General features: G+C 48.2%; 6 protein-coding genes across 6 annotated transcripts; 3 read left to right on the top strand and 3 right to left on the bottom strand.

Annotated features, from left to right (window-relative positions):
• Positions 1–434: 434 nt before the first annotated feature.
• Positions 435–3,324, top strand: TRUGW13939_00545 (uncharacterized protein; the record flags this gene model as incomplete). Its single annotated transcript, XM_035483752.1, has 6 exons — positions 435–636; positions 688–816; positions 870–1,676; positions 2,175–2,239; positions 2,300–2,351; positions 2,408–3,324. The coding sequence occupies 6 exons, from the start codon at positions 435–437 to the stop codon at positions 3,280–3,282; spliced, it is 2,130 nt and encodes a 709-aa protein (XP_035339645.1). The 3' UTR covers positions 3,283–3,324.
• Positions 3,325–4,936: 1,612 nt separating this feature from the next.
• Positions 4,937–7,101, bottom strand: TRUGW13939_00544 (uncharacterized protein; the record flags this gene model as incomplete). The annotated part of the gene is made up of 8 exons (XM_035483751.1): positions 4,937–5,433; positions 5,488–5,874; positions 5,937–6,075; positions 6,129–6,234; positions 6,330–6,592; positions 6,649–6,758; positions 6,812–6,902; positions 6,997–7,101. 8 exons carry the CDS (start codon positions 7,099–7,101, stop codon positions 4,937–4,939), a joined length of 1,698 nt encoding a protein of 565 aa, XP_035339644.1.
• Positions 7,102–7,709: 608 nt separating this feature from the next.
• Positions 7,710–8,405, bottom strand: TRUGW13939_00543 (uncharacterized protein; the record flags this gene model as incomplete). The annotated part of the gene is made up of 3 exons (XM_035483750.1): positions 7,710–7,901; positions 7,971–8,237; positions 8,388–8,405. The coding sequence occupies 3 exons, from the start codon at positions 8,403–8,405 to the stop codon at positions 7,710–7,712; spliced, it is 477 nt and encodes a 158-aa protein (XP_035339643.1).
• Positions 8,406–9,104: 699 nt separating this feature from the next.
• TRUGW13939_00542 (uncharacterized protein) lies at positions 9,105–11,357 on the top strand (the record flags this gene model as incomplete). Its single annotated transcript, XM_035483749.1, has 6 exons — positions 9,105–9,552; positions 9,608–9,654; positions 9,708–10,052; positions 10,104–11,174; positions 11,226–11,261; positions 11,316–11,357. 6 exons carry the CDS (start codon positions 9,105–9,107, stop codon positions 11,355–11,357), a joined length of 1,989 nt encoding a protein of 662 aa, XP_035339642.1.
• Positions 11,358–11,769: 412 nt separating this feature from the next.
• Positions 11,770–13,117, top strand: TRUGW13939_00541 (uncharacterized protein; the record flags this gene model as incomplete). The annotated part of the gene is made up of 3 exons (XM_035483748.1): positions 11,770–11,871; positions 11,929–12,054; positions 12,113–13,117. 3 exons carry the CDS (start codon positions 11,770–11,772, stop codon positions 13,115–13,117), a joined length of 1,233 nt encoding a protein of 410 aa, XP_035339641.1.
• Positions 13,118–13,519: 402 nt separating this feature from the next.
• Positions 13,520–16,467, bottom strand: TRUGW13939_00540 (uncharacterized protein; the record flags this gene model as incomplete). Its single annotated transcript, XM_035483747.1, has 6 exons — positions 13,520–14,582; positions 14,632–14,756; positions 14,811–14,861; positions 14,909–16,223; positions 16,282–16,336; positions 16,392–16,467. The coding sequence occupies 6 exons, from the start codon at positions 16,465–16,467 to the stop codon at positions 13,520–13,522; spliced, it is 2,685 nt and encodes an 894-aa protein (XP_035339640.1).
• Positions 16,468–16,860: the final 393 nt, after the last annotated feature.

Below are 16,860 nucleotides of genomic sequence, written 5' to 3'. Positions count from 1 at the left end.
GAGTTGGCGGGGGACAGCGTCAAGAAGCAGGCGCGTGCCAATTGCGGCCGTACGTTGATGAGAGCTTTTGCACCAATCAGAGGCCGCGGCTACCCGGCCCGAATTTCAAACATCCAAAGTCGACGTGACACTTTCTTCTGCTTTATCCAACTATCGCTCTCTCGAACGATCATTGCTAGAGAAGCAAGAATTGTCGTGCAGGAATATAGATGCGCCCGGTGAGCTCGAAGCAGGCTGGCTCATATGCACTCTCCAAGCCCGCTTGTTGGACGATGACCTGATGACAATATCCGGATTGGCATAATTTGATATCGGCACCGTGAAACAGACATCTCTAGACCCATTTATTTATTATATTTAGTTCTTCCTGGCATTATCTATCTCATCCAATATTCCTTTCCATCAATAAATTTGTCCTGTCGTTTTCGCCGTGGATGGATGAAACCGTGGAGGATCTGTCAACAGACAGAGACGCCAAGCAAGCATTCGATGCTGAGACGAGAGAAAAATCAAGAGCTGTTGACGAGAAGCGAGAAGCCATTGAAAGGGCATGCCAGCAAAAGGACGTTAAAGCCTTGGTGGGCTATGCAACCTCTCCCGGGGGTTTGCTTGATGATACACTACGACAAGCCGCATGTGTGTTTCTCCTTCACTCGGTTGATCTGTGGCTTTGTGTTGACTTTTTAGGGCCTCTTCTGCTAGGAGAAGATCAGTCAAAGGAGGTCTCGCAAATAGACTGGACTGATCTCCCCCGACATGGAGATGAAGACCAAGTCAAGTTGGATGTCAACCGATCTTTTGTGTATTATCCACAGGGTTTGTTTCTCGGCTATATTGCGAAACGATTTTTCTAATCATGCCAAATATAGGCGAGGAAGAAGATCTTGCAAAACGCAAGCAACAATTATCAAATCTCATCACCGAGACTCTCCGACGTCATCCGATGCTTTGTTATTTCCAAGGGTATCACGACATTGCACAAGTGCTTCTGCTAGTACTCGGTCCTCATACAGCCCGTAATACCTTTGCGCGAGTTTCTCTGTTACGGATACGAGATTACATGCTCCCGTCATTAACGCCTGCTCTTAAGCACCTCAACCTTATTCCGGTCATATTGGAAAGCGTCGACGTGAGGGTTCGCAGACACTTATCTGGGACCCAGCCTTTCTTTGCACTCGCAGCTGCTCTCACATTATATGCCCACGATATTGAAGAATATGACGACATTGTACGATTATATGATTTCTTACTTTCTCACGAACCCGTCGTTGCAATTTATCTGTTTGCGGCCATTGTTCTGAAACGAAAAAAGGAGCTTTTGGACATACCTATTGACGAGCCTGAGATGATTCACTTTACCTTGTCTAAGCTTCCTGCGCCTCTTGACTTAGAAGGCTTGATCGTATCTACCTTGGACCTCTACGAACAGCACCCTCCCGAATCTCTGCCATTCCGGACTTGGCGGCAGATACCGTACAATAGCGTTTTGAAGACTTCTCGAACCGTTGGAGAAGCCGTCAGCTTTGACGAGGCAACACAACTATTTGAATTGCAAGCAAAGCAATTACAACGGGAAGAATCCCGAAAGAAGATTTACGCAGCGCTCTGGCGCTATCGGAGACCTGCTGGCTCTCTGGGTCTGGCTCTCCTTGTTGGGTTGGTGTCGATTTATATTCGTAAGAGCGGATATGACTCGCCCGTTTGGTCTTTTATTGGCAGTGTCAAGGAGTTTCTCTACAGCAGATTATCAGGATACGTACGATTTCGGCTTGAAAAATAGATGGTTATGTATGATAGAAAATTTTGATGAAAATTTATAGACAGAATGTGCGTAACAAAATAATATTTATCGGTCTATAATAATAGAAAAGTAATAATGAAGAGAAATGAAGCTGTATCATGCATGATGCAGAGCCCCACTTTGCGCGCCTGACAGCCGAATGTGATTGGCCGTGCGGCCCAGCAGAGAAACCAAGTGTACACTTCGGAGCTGTTGCGTGTTCCTTCACTCCATGTCGATTCGGTGCTTATCACGGTCTGCTGCTCGCCTCAATCGCATCGCCTCTCATCTTTCCCAGACACAGCTGTGATTCGTCATATATTTGCCGATTATACCAATATTTGTTGAGCGCGGCTTGCGAAAATGGCCAATCAAGGCTACGACGTTGTTGTAGACGTTGATGCCGAGGTGCGACTCTCTCTTTTGCTGCTTTCGAACACGAGTGCAATTCATTATCGCGTATTTGATTTAGAAATTTCCGGAAGTATACATGCTAAAGTTTTACCTTTGTCAATATAGGGCGACCTGGGCCACACTGATCTTCAAGAAGACCTTGAATTTCACCCATCAAGTACGTACTGAACGGAATAAAGTCAGGGACGAGCAATCTTCTAATACCCGCTACAGATTTTGAGAATGATGCTCGCACCGCCAAGATCCAAGCTGATTCACAACCCTTTCTCGGAGGCAATGGAGGTGGTGGAGGAGGCTCATCTCGCGATGCCGGTGGTCGGTCGGGAGACGGCAAACACCGACTGTGGACTATCCAGTATTACAGCCAGTTCTTTGATGTTGATACAAACGAAGTGCTCCGACGCTGCGTAGCCGCAGTCTATCCGCGCTCCAACTTCCTCGACATTCTGGATGGGAACCCGGATCTGTACGGACCGTTCTGGATTGCAACCACTGTCATCATCATCCTCTTCTTGACCGGAACCATTTCGCAGTATCTGTCGCGTGAACATGACAAGCATTTCGAATACGATTTCAGACTGCTCTCTGGAGCAGCCGGCCTCGTTTACGGATATACCGGCGTGATTCCCATTGCCTTGTGGGCTGCTCTGCGATGGTTCGGCAGCTCTACGGCCGACCTCGTCGAATGCTGGGCGCTGTATGGATATGCCAACCTCATGTGGATTGCCGTTGCCTTGGTCAGCTGGAGTCCTCTGACGGCACTGAACTGGGCCCTCGTCGGTGTTGGGTTTGCCTCGACAGTGTTTTTCCTTTTGCGCAACTTGTATCCCGTGCTCACTGCGACTGATGCCAAGACCAGCAAGATGCTGCTTATTGCGGTTGTTGTTCTGCATGCTGGTTTGGCTATTGCCATCAAAGTCCTGTTTTTCGCGTATGATTTTTTTATTATCTCCCTCCTTTTATCCTCTTTTGCTAACACCTTTTCCAGTCACGGTAGCCCCGTTTCGAAAAAGAACCACGATGACGACGATGACAAGCATGATGACGACGACGACAAGGACGATGACAAGAGACGCCTGCTTTTCTAAACGTCGCGCAAGTTGAGAGGAAACCGTAGTTTCGTGGATTAGCTACCCACGTGTTTGATGTGTTGCATCACATTTTGAGATGCTGACTAGCAGGAGCTGTGATGTTTTGTTTTCTTTTTCCTTTTTTGCTATTTTTTATGATGTACAATATCCATGTACTTTCAGGTGTCTGGACACTTTTAAATGTGAAGAGATGAGGAATTGACCACGTAGATTTTACACGAGCAAAAAGAACTAGTGTATATAATTTGTAACATTGAATCATCTGTCTCGGAGCGGGAGAGTCGATCAGAAAGATAAAAGAAAAAGACAGCCTCTCTGATGTCAATTCCCAATTGTTTAGCAGGACATATTGGGTCTCCATTCATCTAACACACGTAGTGATGAGCGCAAAAAAAAAGCTTCGTAACCCGTGAATATCGGACCAAATTTTTGTTATTTTTTTTTTTAAACTTGTGACCGGAATAACTCTACTGCCATAACAACCCCGGACATGACAAAAAAAGTGTAAAATAACAACTCCCCAGTAACAACACCACTCCCCGACAAGAACTTTTTCCTCGATTGGGGGGCGAATCGTTTACTTGAGCTTCTTCTTAGGGCGGAGCTGGTTGGTGTGACCGCACTTCCTCTTACGGCAGTTGGTGGCACGAGGGGGCAGACGAGCCTAATATTTCAAATTAGATTTGGGGGGTGTTTTTCTTTGTTGACTTGTTGATGAGTTTGGAACGTACGTAGCACTTGCGGCAGATGGACTTGTCGCAGTTGTACTTGGAGGCAAGGGCCTTCAGGGAGGGCTCGATGATACCACCACGGAGACGGAGGACAAGGTGGAGGGTGGACTCCTATTAAAAATAAAAACACCATCAGTATTGTTTCGAGTTGCAGACGTTTTTTTTTTCTCTTTCAGATGTCTCCATCAAGATCTGGTTTTCCCATTTCTTGACCTAAAATCCATATGATTTTTCCAAGGTTCGTACCTTCTGAATGTTGTAGTCGCTAAGAGTGCGACCATCCTCAAGCTGCTTTCCGGCGAAGATCAGGCGCTGTTGGTCGGGGGGGATTCCTTCCTTGTCCTGGATCTTGGACTTGACATTGTCGATGGTGTCGGAGGACTCGACCTCAAGGGTGATGGTCTTGCCCGTGAGGGTCTTGACGAAACTGCAAAAGAAACATCCATCAGTCCACCGCTTCAATATTTATACGTAGTTTCTTCTTGTTGAATCATTCGCATTTGAGGGTATGTATTATCGAGGGCGATCTTCGGTCGGGGGGGTTGGAGGGAAAAAAAGAAGGTCAAACCTACATCTGCACTGTAAGTCGCAAGAAAAAAACAAACCGTTAGCAAGCTGCTCATTCAAGATTTCATATTCTCCAATAAATATAACACGGAAAATGCACATACTGGTTGCGATATTCGTCGATGTCGTCTGTTCCTGTGGTCGATCGAGCAAACGTCGCTGACAGTCGCCGCACGGAAGGAGTCTTGAAGGGCTAAGCGAGATGTGGAGCGATGACGGATACGGCAATAGGGCTTACTGCCCTAAGTTGCAGTCCCGATATGGACTAGCGTGTTTATTCCGGTATATCATTAATGGCGAATTAGATGCGATAATTATTTTCGATTCAAGAAATATTTAGGTTTATTTGCATTTTATTCTTCAGAATCTGTCCCCCATTCATCTCCTTCTTCGATGTCTCGAAATGCCGTATATTCCACATTTCTCTCGCCGTGATATTCTGCTCGCCGAGTATCCTCCTGCCATTTCTCAAGCTTGAGCTCGCTACGATTGACGGCTGCCATGAGTGTCTTCAACGACAAACCTGACAAGTTGGCTGCCGTTTCGTAGAATTTACGTGCTGTTTTGGGCATATCCGATTCCTGTTTGTAGACCCGGTATGAGTAGCCTGGGCGAGGTGTGGTGTCGTCGTTTTCTTCTTCTTCTTCGTCATCAGAATTGCCATTTTGTTTTCCCTCGCTGCCTTCGGAGTGCTTTGGTGGAACAGTTTCAGCCGGAGTAATGCCGCCAGTCACCGTTCTTATCTTTTCCTCTATATCTTCCTTTTCTTTCGTACTAGGCTTTGTTTCTGCAGGATGACTACTAGACTCCATGCGAGAGATTGGGAACATGGGTGCTAGAGGATTCGCGGCTTTGCTGAAAGTTAGAATTCCGCTCATTTGCCAAGAAGGAAAGTATTACTTACCCCTGTTTTTATCAATCCAAGTATTCTCATACCAATCCAAATAATCATCCATTTGCTGTCCGGTCAGATGAAACACATGGCCATCATTGACCGTGACTTCCTGCCCTTTGGCAAGGCGCCCCTTTTCTTTGCTTTTCTTTTCAAAGTGCTTTTGTGCAGCGTTCCACACATTCCAATCTAGGACTTGTGCGGCTGGTTCTGTGGCTGAAATGGGGAAGCCCTTTGTTTTGCTGAAAGGAAATATCAGTTTCGTAGCAACAACAATCAGAGCCAGAAGTTGAGCTTCTGGAAAACTGAGCGCTCGAGTAGACGTTTTTTTATCCAGTGGGAACTGAAATGAGAAGTCAAGGATTTGTTGCAGTTTCCTCACAGAGGAATATACTTCCACTAAATACAACATTGTCAGAAGGCAGAGCTTTTGGGGATGTTTGGTGGTTTGTTATTCTTACAAGGTAGTGCCAATTGTCGTACAAATTGGAAGAGCATGAGGGGCACGTTCAAGGGAGGGAATGTGATATTATATTCCCGAGAATACATCATCCCCAATTGGTAGACGGTTTCATGGAGGCGTTCACCGCTTAAAGCTGTCTAGGACACAGTTAGCTGTGAAGGAGAATTTAGCTGAGATGTCGCTGGTTTACCTGTACACTGAGTGCTCTGGTGTAGACCTGCGTAAGCCTGTCTCTTATTTCAAGAGGAACAAGTCTGATGGCCTGCACAAAGGGCAGTTCTTCTCTCATTGCGAACCTGATAAATTTATATTATTAAATGTCAAGTCCAACCGCAAAATAAGGGGAAGAAATAGAAAAAAAATTAAGTCTGTGAGTCTGTGGATGACTCACCTATAGATATCACCGATGCTAACAGGCAGACGCAGCAGCAAAGTGCCCAAATAGCAAAGACCCAAGCTTTCCTCCAATAACGGGTTATCGGTTACCTTTCGAGCCGTAGAAGAGCTTGGGCTTTTATCTTCGACAGCGTCGATGGCACTAGCCTGTGAGCTGAAAATCTCTGCGCTGCCATTGCTGTCTGCTGCGTCGAGCGACTCGTCGAACTTGTCTACCAGCGACTGTAGCCGTAACGCCCAGAGGTCTTTTACCACTTTCTTTATGAGAAGTCAGTACATTTAAGAAAGAAGAAGAAAACTGATAAGAAAGTTACCTCTAGGTCAGCAGGAAACCCTTTTTCGTGTACTAGTACATGACATTGTTTCCAAAGTATGAGCTGGTAAGCCTGTATGAAGAGACGATAACCTCGCCGGCCGCTGTATGCTGGAATTCATGTCAGAAACCATCGTACTCCATGTTTGGTTAGAAAAACTTACTCTTCTGGATTTTTTCTTCGGCGACTCTCTTCACGCGATGTATCGTTCCTCGTCTTCCAAAATCATCAGGGTCCTCTTCGACTTGCCGGCCCTAGCCAGAATTACATTGGGTAAGTAGCCATTTACTAGAAGAAGAGAAGAAAAGGTATTGTTGAAAAGAATTTCATGAAGGCAGGTCGTTGTACCTCTTGTTGGTGACCCCGTCTGCAAAACCAGACTCCATCTTGCAAGTAGTAGCGCCTTTCGCGACACCCGTCTTGCCCGCAAGGGCCGCGCTTGACGTACTCCATCGCGGCAAGCGCCTCTCATGCTGTTTTATTCCTGGTCGGCCATGCAGCTTGTTCTTTTTTTTTGCTTTTTTGTTTCAACAGGCGAGGTCGGAAGCACGCATTCAGAAAAGATTGGCGGCGAGGTCAAGTCGTGGTGGAGTTCTGCATTTGCTTGGAACCCGCTTTCCCTAAATGGGCGGAGGAGCAGCAAATCGACCAGACGCTACAAAACTACATGTTTTCTTCATGTTACCACTACTACCGTAATATTAATCTTCTACAAGAATAATGCAACTTGAGAGAACCAATTGTCCACTTCCTTGATTGAAAATTTCACGTTGAAATGCTCCTAAACCTGGAACGAGCTTTCCAACTGATCTTTTGTCATACGTATGATTTCATGGTGATCGTAATGTTGGCACGAGCCAAGTCTGCGAGTAACTTATCTTGACGCTGTGAGGAAAGAAACAAACGAGCAAAACACCCAGCATCAAGAGAGGTGTTTGACCATTGGCGAGACATAGTTGCTCCCAAAACATCGTGAAGGCATGAATATATTTTTTTGGGCATGAACGGTGGTAAAAAAAAATTGTGTTGAGGCTTGAAAAAAAAAAGGGTAAAAGAATAATCTAAGCACCCTTGCACTCGACAGCAACTTCCTCACCCATGGCAGACATGACAGTAACGCTAACATCCTTGCCCTCATCGGTGAAGAGCTTGTTGATTCTGTCACCAACTTCACCGTCAGGGACCTTGACGTCGTCCTTGGTGTTGCCGCCATCATCCATAAGGGAAAGGAATCCATCGTCGGTGATGTCAAGCTAGAAAAGATTGTGTTAGTCGCTGCGGGGGACTTTTGTTTTTAATATATAGGTGGTAGAGCAACTTACAAGCTGGAACTCCTTGCGGGACACGTTCGGGACGTCCATGTTGTGGGTGGAGGGAGACAGATCTTCGAGCTTCTTGCCAGTGAAGATGTCGATGGCGACCAAGTGGACCTTGGCGTGACCGTGCTTTCCAGTCTTGGAGGTAGACATATCGACGATCTTGCAAGGGCGGCCCTTGATCACAACGTGACCGTTCTTACGCAGAGCAGAGCACTGCATAGGGAAAGTCGCGGACGCACCGGCGTCGGCGCTGTCGAAGGTGTGCTCATGCTGCGCAGGCGAATGTTAGGGGAGTCATACAATAAAAAGATAGATTGGAGTTGATGGTGATGTGCATAAGACAAGGAGGCGAGGAGGGGAACCAAGGCGGGGCGGGGGGATAGAGGCAGCGCTGCGGGGCACAGCAGCAGATGAACATACCTGGGCGTCGTCGGCCATGGTGAAGGATTGATATAGAGAAAAAGGGCGTATAGAGACAGAAGTACAGCAGGGCGAAGAGGAAGAGGTGGGAAGAGGAGGGCGCGTGGGAGAGGAGAAGCGAGACGAGAAAAAAAAGAGCCCAGTGGGAAAGGATGTGGGACGCGGAAAGAAATAATCTTCACTAACTGGCTCGTCGGGTTTTTCCCGCGCTAGGCTGCATTGGGGCGAACGGTTTTTGGCGGGGGTTGCTGCCTTGCAACATAATGATAGCAATACTCTAGTTGTCATTATGAGGCATGGTCGGCTAATACATGTCTCGATATAACTGCATATCCTTAGAAGAGGTGCAGGTCGCAGGCCGGAAAACGCAGTAGGATCCGACAGCGTAGCCTTTTTACTAAGAAACAATAACAAGAACAACAACAACAACAATAATAATAATAATAATAATAATAAGGAACATTCCGTGAGGTGCTATTCGCTACCTACTACTACTACTACTACTACTGCTGCTGCTGCTCCCACTACATAGTCAGTAATAATAATAGCACATGCTAAACGCAGCACATACTAAAACGTGAAGAAAGCGCGCTTTCCCGATTGGGTAAAGCCGGACCTGGCTGCCCCGGATTCGCGATAACCGCAGTCGAGCTTCGGTCTGGCCTCATCTCGCCAACCTCGACGCATTGAGCGCCTTGTGACTGCTGGCCTGTGAGGATGTGGCTCGATCGCCTTTCTGGCCACTCGACTCCTTCGGGAACACCGCCACCTCTCAACAACCGCCAAAGATCGCCGCGTCCTCCTCCGTCACAAGCCTTTCGCCCAAGCTTGCACCCTCGTTCCTCCTCTACCTCGCTCCTGCTCACTCCGAACGACTCGAGTACTTCCCTGCCGACCACGGCCAGAATCCCGTCCAATGGACCCCCACACAAATCCGCCCTCGCGCGCACGCCGCCTCCTGGAACCGCTGGTCCGGTAGATGTGCTTTATGGCATCATCGGGAGGAAGACGGCAGACAGCCTGGGAGAGCCTCCGATGGAAAAACCCACGCAATTAGTCGACGCTATTGATTTTGGGGAGCTTAGTCTTGAAGAATTCGTCACCCGAGGAAAGGACTCGGGAGGAATTCTCAGCAGCGAAGCGGGTGTTGCAACCATACAACAATGTCGGTTTTTATTTACTTGTGGAGAGACATAACACTTTTGCTGACATGCACGTAGTTGAGGGCGACCGAGACAAATTCCAGGAGCTCCATAATGCCATCGTGGTATGTGGTTGAAGATATCGAATTCCTGAATATACTTGCTAATATACCAACAGGATTGTGACGACGTCCTCAAATCGGTCGAATCATACCTCTCAGACTTCCAGTCCGAACTTGGCACCGTTTCCGCCGAAATCGAAACACTACAGACGCGATCCGTGCAGTTGAATGCCAAGCTGGAAAATCGGCGCAACGTTGAACGACTACTCGGTCCTGCGGTCGAGGAAATCAGTATATCACCAAAAACAGTCCGGGTTATTTCCGAGGGGCCCATCGATGAGAACTGGGTCAAGGCCCTGAACGAGGTCGAGGCCCGCAGTGCGAGTATCGAAAAATCAGCCGGCTCGTCTGTGAAGGCTGTAGAGGATGTGAACCCGCTGCTCGTCGCTCTTAAACACAAGGTTGTTCTTCTGACTTGATTACCATGCTGCCTTGCTAACCATACATAATAGGCTACCGTCAGAATCAGAGACTATTTAGTCGCCCAAATCAAAGCCATCCGTTCGCCAAATATGAACGCTCAGGTCATTCAGCAGCAGCACCTTGTCAAATACAAAGATTTATACTCGTTCCTATCGCGAGCTCACCCAGCCCTTTCAGACGAGATAACACAAGCCTATGTAAATACGATGCGATGGTACTACTTGTCGAATTTTACACGCTACATCCAAGCGTTGGAAAAGCTTAAAATCCATGCATCTGATCAGAACAATGTCCTTGGAGGAGACCCTTCCGCGCAGAGAAGCAGTAGTGGTGGTCCAGGTGGAAGAGGTGTCGCACATGACCCATTCTCTCTTGGAAGGCGGATTGAGGTTCTCAGGACAACCAGTCATATGGCAATCAGTTCATATATTGCCGAAGAAGAAAAGGCCACACATGGGTTTGAGGTGCCATTTAGAAACTTCAATTTGGCATTGGTTGACAATGTCTCGTCGGAATACTCTTTTCTCACGAAGATGTTTTCGGTCAAGTCCTTTCATCACATTTCTCGGACAGCGAGCGAGATTTTCGAGCCGTTGTTCACTTTGGGTTCGGCCATGACAAAACAGCTCACCGACAACACGACCGACTGCCTCGGTGTTCTCCTCTGCGTGCGGTTAAACCAGCGATCAGCCTTTGAGCTCCAGCGACGGAAAGTGCCAGTGGCTGAGACATATATAAACGGAATCAATATGCATCTATGGCCTCGATTCCAAAAGATCATGGACTTGCATTGCGAGTCTCTCAAACGTCTTTCATCTGGTGCTGCACGAAGTTCCGTATCTGCCCTATCTCTGACAATGGATGAAGCGAAACAGTCCTCGGCGCCTCATTTTCTCACACAGCGATTCGGCCAACTGCTGCATGGCATTTTGTGCCTGAGCAGCGAGGCCGGCGACGACGAACCCGTGTCGAACAGTCTTAGTCGACTGGGTACGGAATTCGATGCACTGCTAGCCAAACTAGGCAGGGGATCTGGCGATACTAAACGGCGAGAACGATTCTTGTATAATAATTACTCGTTGATTTTGACTATAATCAGCGTGAGTTTTGCCCGTCCAGCTGGAATACATGTGTTTGCTAACAGTGCGCAGGATACGGATGGTAAACTAGCGAATGAACAGAAAGCGGTATGTATCCTTCTTTGCTTGTTCAAAAAAGGTACCAATTACTGACTTGAATAGCACTTTAACGAGATGTTAAAAAATGTATCGAAACGCGGTTGAACATAGACGTTTTATAGTCATATTGATTCTGGATATAACATGTGTGCAAGATACCACTGGAGTTGATATTAGCGATGGTTATGTTTCGTATAGAGGTAGACATTATATAACTGAGCAATCATACACTACCTATTTCATGTCAATATATTTAGCTATGTACATGTTTTGTATAGTTCGGGGATAAGTCGGAAACGGATTAAAATCCGAAGAAGCTCCAAATTTCGATAGCGATAACGATAACCTCGGGCCTCAACCATAACCCATCATCCATTGAAGAAACATTCAATTGCCAGCAGCGACCACTATATGTAAAGGATCAGAGACATATTCCTTTTTCAATGACTTGAAAACAACAGACACCCCCCAACTTCTAGAGCTTTTCTATTGCGGCTGGCTGGCAGCAGCCAACCAAATGTCTCCCCGCACCATCAAGACCAGTCTCGTCAACCACATTCTCCGATCTCGTCGTACGTTCTCGACGTCGCGAGTATCCAACGCGGACTTTACGCATGCGGTAAGCCATCTTGCATTATTTTCCTTGTAGCTAGTTTTCTCGACTGATTTTTGAAAGGTCATTGGCGCGGGCGTCGTTGGGCTCGCCATTGCACGGCAGCTGGCTGCGCGACAGGGTACATCAACATTGCTCCTCGAACGACACGGTGCAGCGGGGACAGAAACGAGCAGTCGAAATTCCGAGGTAAATCCTTTTTCTTCTTGTCTTTTCTTCTTTCTCTCAGTATATACTGATCTACCAGGTAATCCACGCGGGCATATACTACCCAGCCGACTCGCTCAAAACACGGCTCTGCATCGAGGGCAAAAACTTGCTGTACAATCTATGTGCCACGCAAAATATCCCGCACCGCCGGACGAAGAAATGGATCGTCGCACAGACCGACGCTGAATGGGAAGTCTGCCTAAAACTGCGCCAGCATGCGCAGGATATTGGCGTACCGACGTGCCTTGTTAGCCACGAAGAAGCGGCACGCACAGAGCCCGACGTGCAGGCACTGGCGGGTGTCGTCGAGTCACCCACGACGGGGATTGTGGATGCGCATTCTCTAATGACCTGTTTGCAGGGCCAGTTTGAGGATCGAGGCGGAGATATCGCTTTTCAAACAGCCGTTACACGCGTTGAGCCGATTAATGGTGGGAAAGAAGGGTATCGGATATTCACCTCGTCATCTCCTGAGGCTGTTGATCAGGAGGAAACCTCAATTACAGTGGACACGCTCATCAACTCGGCCGGTCTGTACGCCTGCCACATAAACAACATGATCCTGCCCCCCGAGCGCCACAAACAGCCGTTTTATGCCAAGGGCTCGTACTTTTCGTATAGTGCTTCAAAGCCAACTTCATCCACTTTGATCTACCCAGCCCCTGTCCCTGGGCATGGCGGCCTAGGCACACATCTCACCCTCGACATGGGCGGCCGCATCCGTTTCGGTCCAGATGTCGAATGGGTCGATTCTCCGGATGACTATCGGCCCTCGCCGGCACGTCTACAGCAAGCCCTGCCCGAAATCAGACGATACTTACCAAGCATTGAGGCTGATGCAATCGCGTCGGACTACTGCGGGATCCGCCCCAAATTGGGCCATGCGAGTTCGAACACGGCTGGTAAAGGATTCCAGGATTTTGTTATTCGGGAAGAGGAAGGGTATGCAGGGTTTGTGAATTTGCTGGGGATTGAAAGTCCTGGGCTGACTAGCTCGTTGGCCATTGGAGAGATGGTGGAGGGGCTATTGTATCGGAATTAGTTTTTTATATTCAATATAGAAATGATAGATTTGTATATAGAATTTAATACATGTGTAAGAAGCTAGGATTATATAGCAGATATCTAGAACATTGAATTCCTAAACAATTAGTACAGAAGTGATCGAACACATTTCAACCCGTGACAATTCGTTTCATACATAATATTCGTAGTGTACAAACTTGTACTGCTAATTTGTTGCAGGCAATATTTCCGAGCCACTAGTAGTACTCGTGCGGAATACACATCGACTGAGAGAGCTGCTTCTCTTGCTTCTTCTTCTCTTGTTGTCCCCAGCATTGAAACCATGTCGTCGATATGGCGGTGGTATAGTCCTGGGGATGGATGTTGGCTTGTCAGCCAGTCGTCAATAAAATCGTTATCACATTCCACTTTACTTCATTCAGTCAACGTCCATCAATACATCACTCATTATATGCAGCACATAAGCAAACTTGCGCACACTCCACTTCCCCGTGTCCTTGAGCAAGCCGCCATAGTCCAACATGATCCGGCGCGCAGACTGATATCCTCCCTGCTGCGGAACACCACGAATATAAATCGTGCCTCCATTGCGAATAAATTTGATCGCGGGGATATCCGTCGGCGCAGTCGCAAACGGTTGGTTACCGGTAATATTAAACCCTTCACAGTCAACCTGCTGCCAGTCGATAGTATCGTCGAGAACCTCGATCGACGCCGCGCCAACCTGAACCTCTGTTGTCGTTGACTGTGGTACCACTACCATAAACGTATAAAGCCCCAAAACAAGGCCCGCCGAGAATAGAGCGTAGGCCGAGAAGAACATGATATCGTCCGACGCTTTCCGGTTTGAGAGGATCTTGAATATCTCTGCGGCATGCAGACACGCACGCCGCGCGGAGGGGGTTTGGCTCCATGCTGCAATATCGTCGAGAGCTCTGCGCGCTGCTTCGGCGCCGTCACGGCCCGCAGCGAGGTTGAAGATTTGCATGTCGGCGGTTAGGGTCATGCACATGTGGTGCCACATGACCAGGCAGTTTGGATTCAAGCGCTCGAGTGAATAGTCGTTGCTGCTGTATGCGTTCATTACTTGGACCTGCAGCGTGGTCAAGCAGCGAGCCCGGCCGTCCATGGCATATGTATGGCACGGCACAAAGGGATAAGTTGTCCGGTTACAAATCAGACGGTGATAAGACTCTGAAAGACGTAGCTGGATCATGGCCAATACCGCATGCATGCAGATGTCGTCAACTACAGGCGAATCCATTGCTGGCAGGTCAACGGTTTCCGAGGGCGATTTGATCATGGGCATGAGAATGCGTTTCCCGCTGCGGATTAGCTGCATCCATCGCGAGGATGAGTTGGCTTTGAAGAGTGAGTCGTGACAAGGTAGGATGAGTTGCACCGCGTCTGGCATGATGATTGGGCTGGTTGAGAGGAATGAAGAGTACCAAGAGTCGAGCGATAACAGGCCAACAATGAGACTAGTTCAGTTAGAAAACATACTTCACTTAAAAAAAAAAGTTTACATACCGCTTTGCTGATTCCACTCGGCTCCATGCTTTCCATCGCATGTCAAGATCCGGAACAGCCTCAAAAAGCGCCATGTCCAAGATATGCCCTTCGGCGGCAACGAATAGGCCATGTCGTTGAGCAACCTAAGCTGTTAGATGTGCTGCACGGAAGTGTAGAAGAAAAAGTGGTATACATACCGACATGAGATTGATGTATACCATCTGTGACTGCTGCAAATGCTGTTTTTCCTGTGCTTGTCAGATACATTTCTGTATAAATAAAAATATGTACTTACCCCTGTCATGGCAGCCAGGTTGAGCATGAGAAATGCAGCAGCGAATGTTGACATGAGACTCGCTGGAGTCGCACTGCCAACGGCACATTTGGACAGCTCTCCACTTATTTTCTCCAGGATAAAAGGGAACGTCTTCATGACGAAACTCGTTGACCCTTTGGTGCCCAAGATGCTCATTCCAATCTGACACATGACGAATAGCAGAGATGTTCTTGTTGTTCTTGCACAAAACGTCGGCATATGGACGAACGGGACGAGCGGATGGAAATGCCTAAAGTACAAGTCGAGCGCCATATCTAGAATTTCAGCCGGCGGAAAGGTTGGTATTGACCCGGATGTCGAAGATGCGGTTGGAGAGACAGCGTCAGCCGTAGAAGCCCCGAAACCCAGCATAGCAGGCATTTGTGTAAGGCCGAAGATGGCCTGTAGACGGAGTCGGCACTCATCGTCCAGGCCAAAGCGTGTTCCGGGGTAGTTGTCTGTCAACGAGTTCAACGAGTGATATGTGGGAACTGCGAATAGATTGTCGCATTCGAAACACGAAATGTCCCGCCATAGAGAATTAATCAAGCGACCAACAAGTGGAGATGGCGCAAACCAGCAGCGCTCAACTCGGGCGAACCTCTCGTTTGGGATGTTGTCGCCGTACTTGACCGGATCAATTGAATGGCTATTCCTTCGACCGGGGGAAAGAAAGTTATCCCCCATAAAACTCATGGCGGGGTCTCTGATGTAATCGTTGGAGCTATGATGGGATGTGCTGTCTGCCCGTGGTTCCAGCCACAGCTGTAGCATCTCATTTGGGACTGCGTCAAAGGCCATAGGACGCTGGGATGCATCTTGATCCGTGGGATTCAGGGCAGACACGTTTCCCCAGCCAAAATATGGTTGCTGATCACCCATCATCATGGGGTTCATCTCGGGTTCGGTTCGGTTGTGATGGACAGAAATATCGGCGAGAAAGTCCAAATTGGACGACAGCCCACCTGGAGGAGCCAGCTGCATATCCCGCGGAGTCGGTATATGAGGCAGTTGGCTATCTTCCAGAGCGTCTGTGCCATTGGGAATCAGGTGTGTCATCGGGCCATCGTTGGGATCCCCCGGTTGCACCGGCGTGGCCATGGACGCCCGACGTTCTGACAGCTGGTTTTGGTCATCCATGACTATTGGAGCAGGGTCTGGATTCAAGGTCGAAGGCTGTGAGAGATTTGCGTCCGCTGTAGCATTCTGCGCGGCATTGGTGCCATTTGTCGCCTGGGATACCTCATTATTCTGGTTCTGCACATGGCCTTTAGCATGTCTGCTCAGAACATCGCTGGCGGCCGAGTCACGTCAGCAATGATGCCCATATATACGAAAAGACTGCTACAAACCTGCGGGAAAACCGTTTATGGCAGACACTACACTCGTAGGGACGTTCCTTGGTGTCTAGTTCCAGTTAGAAAAAGAGTATATAGGATGATACTGGGAATATAGCACATACGGGAGCGCTCGTGTCGCTTGTAGTGCTCGGTCTTTTTGAATTTACGGTCGCAGATGGTGCACTTTTTCAAGACCATGACTGCTTCTGTGAAATATTCAAAAGCACCAGAGGCCAAATTCCAAATTTCTTTTCTTCTTGTTCTATCGCAAGCACGTCGCATTCATTTTCCCCAGACAAAATCGATGCTCGGGGAGGAAGGATTTGTCGATGCGGAGAAAAAGCCGGCAGCAGCTCAAAACGAAAAGATTACGAAAGATGACGGGGGAGAAAAAAGGGCCAGTCACCGAAGCTTAAAGCAATTGCCAATCAGCAGAATCATCAGAAAAGTAATTGATGCAGGCCGAGGGCCAGCGAGCAGTCGACAGCAACAGCGCCGGTTGAGAGAAAGTCATTGATGGGCGCGGGGAGGAGAGAGTTTGCGTGCGCCAGTCAAATGACTCGCGGGGCCCCCGCAAACCATGCCAGTCAG

Source organism: Talaromyces rugulosus, chromosome I, assembly GCF_013368755.1.
Source record: "Talaromyces rugulosus chromosome I, complete sequence".
Lineage (NCBI taxonomy): Eukaryota > Fungi > Ascomycota > Eurotiomycetes > Eurotiales > Trichocomaceae > Talaromyces > Talaromyces rugulosus.
Note: the sequence above shows the minus strand (reverse complement) of the source record. Positions and strands in the feature narration are given on the sequence as shown.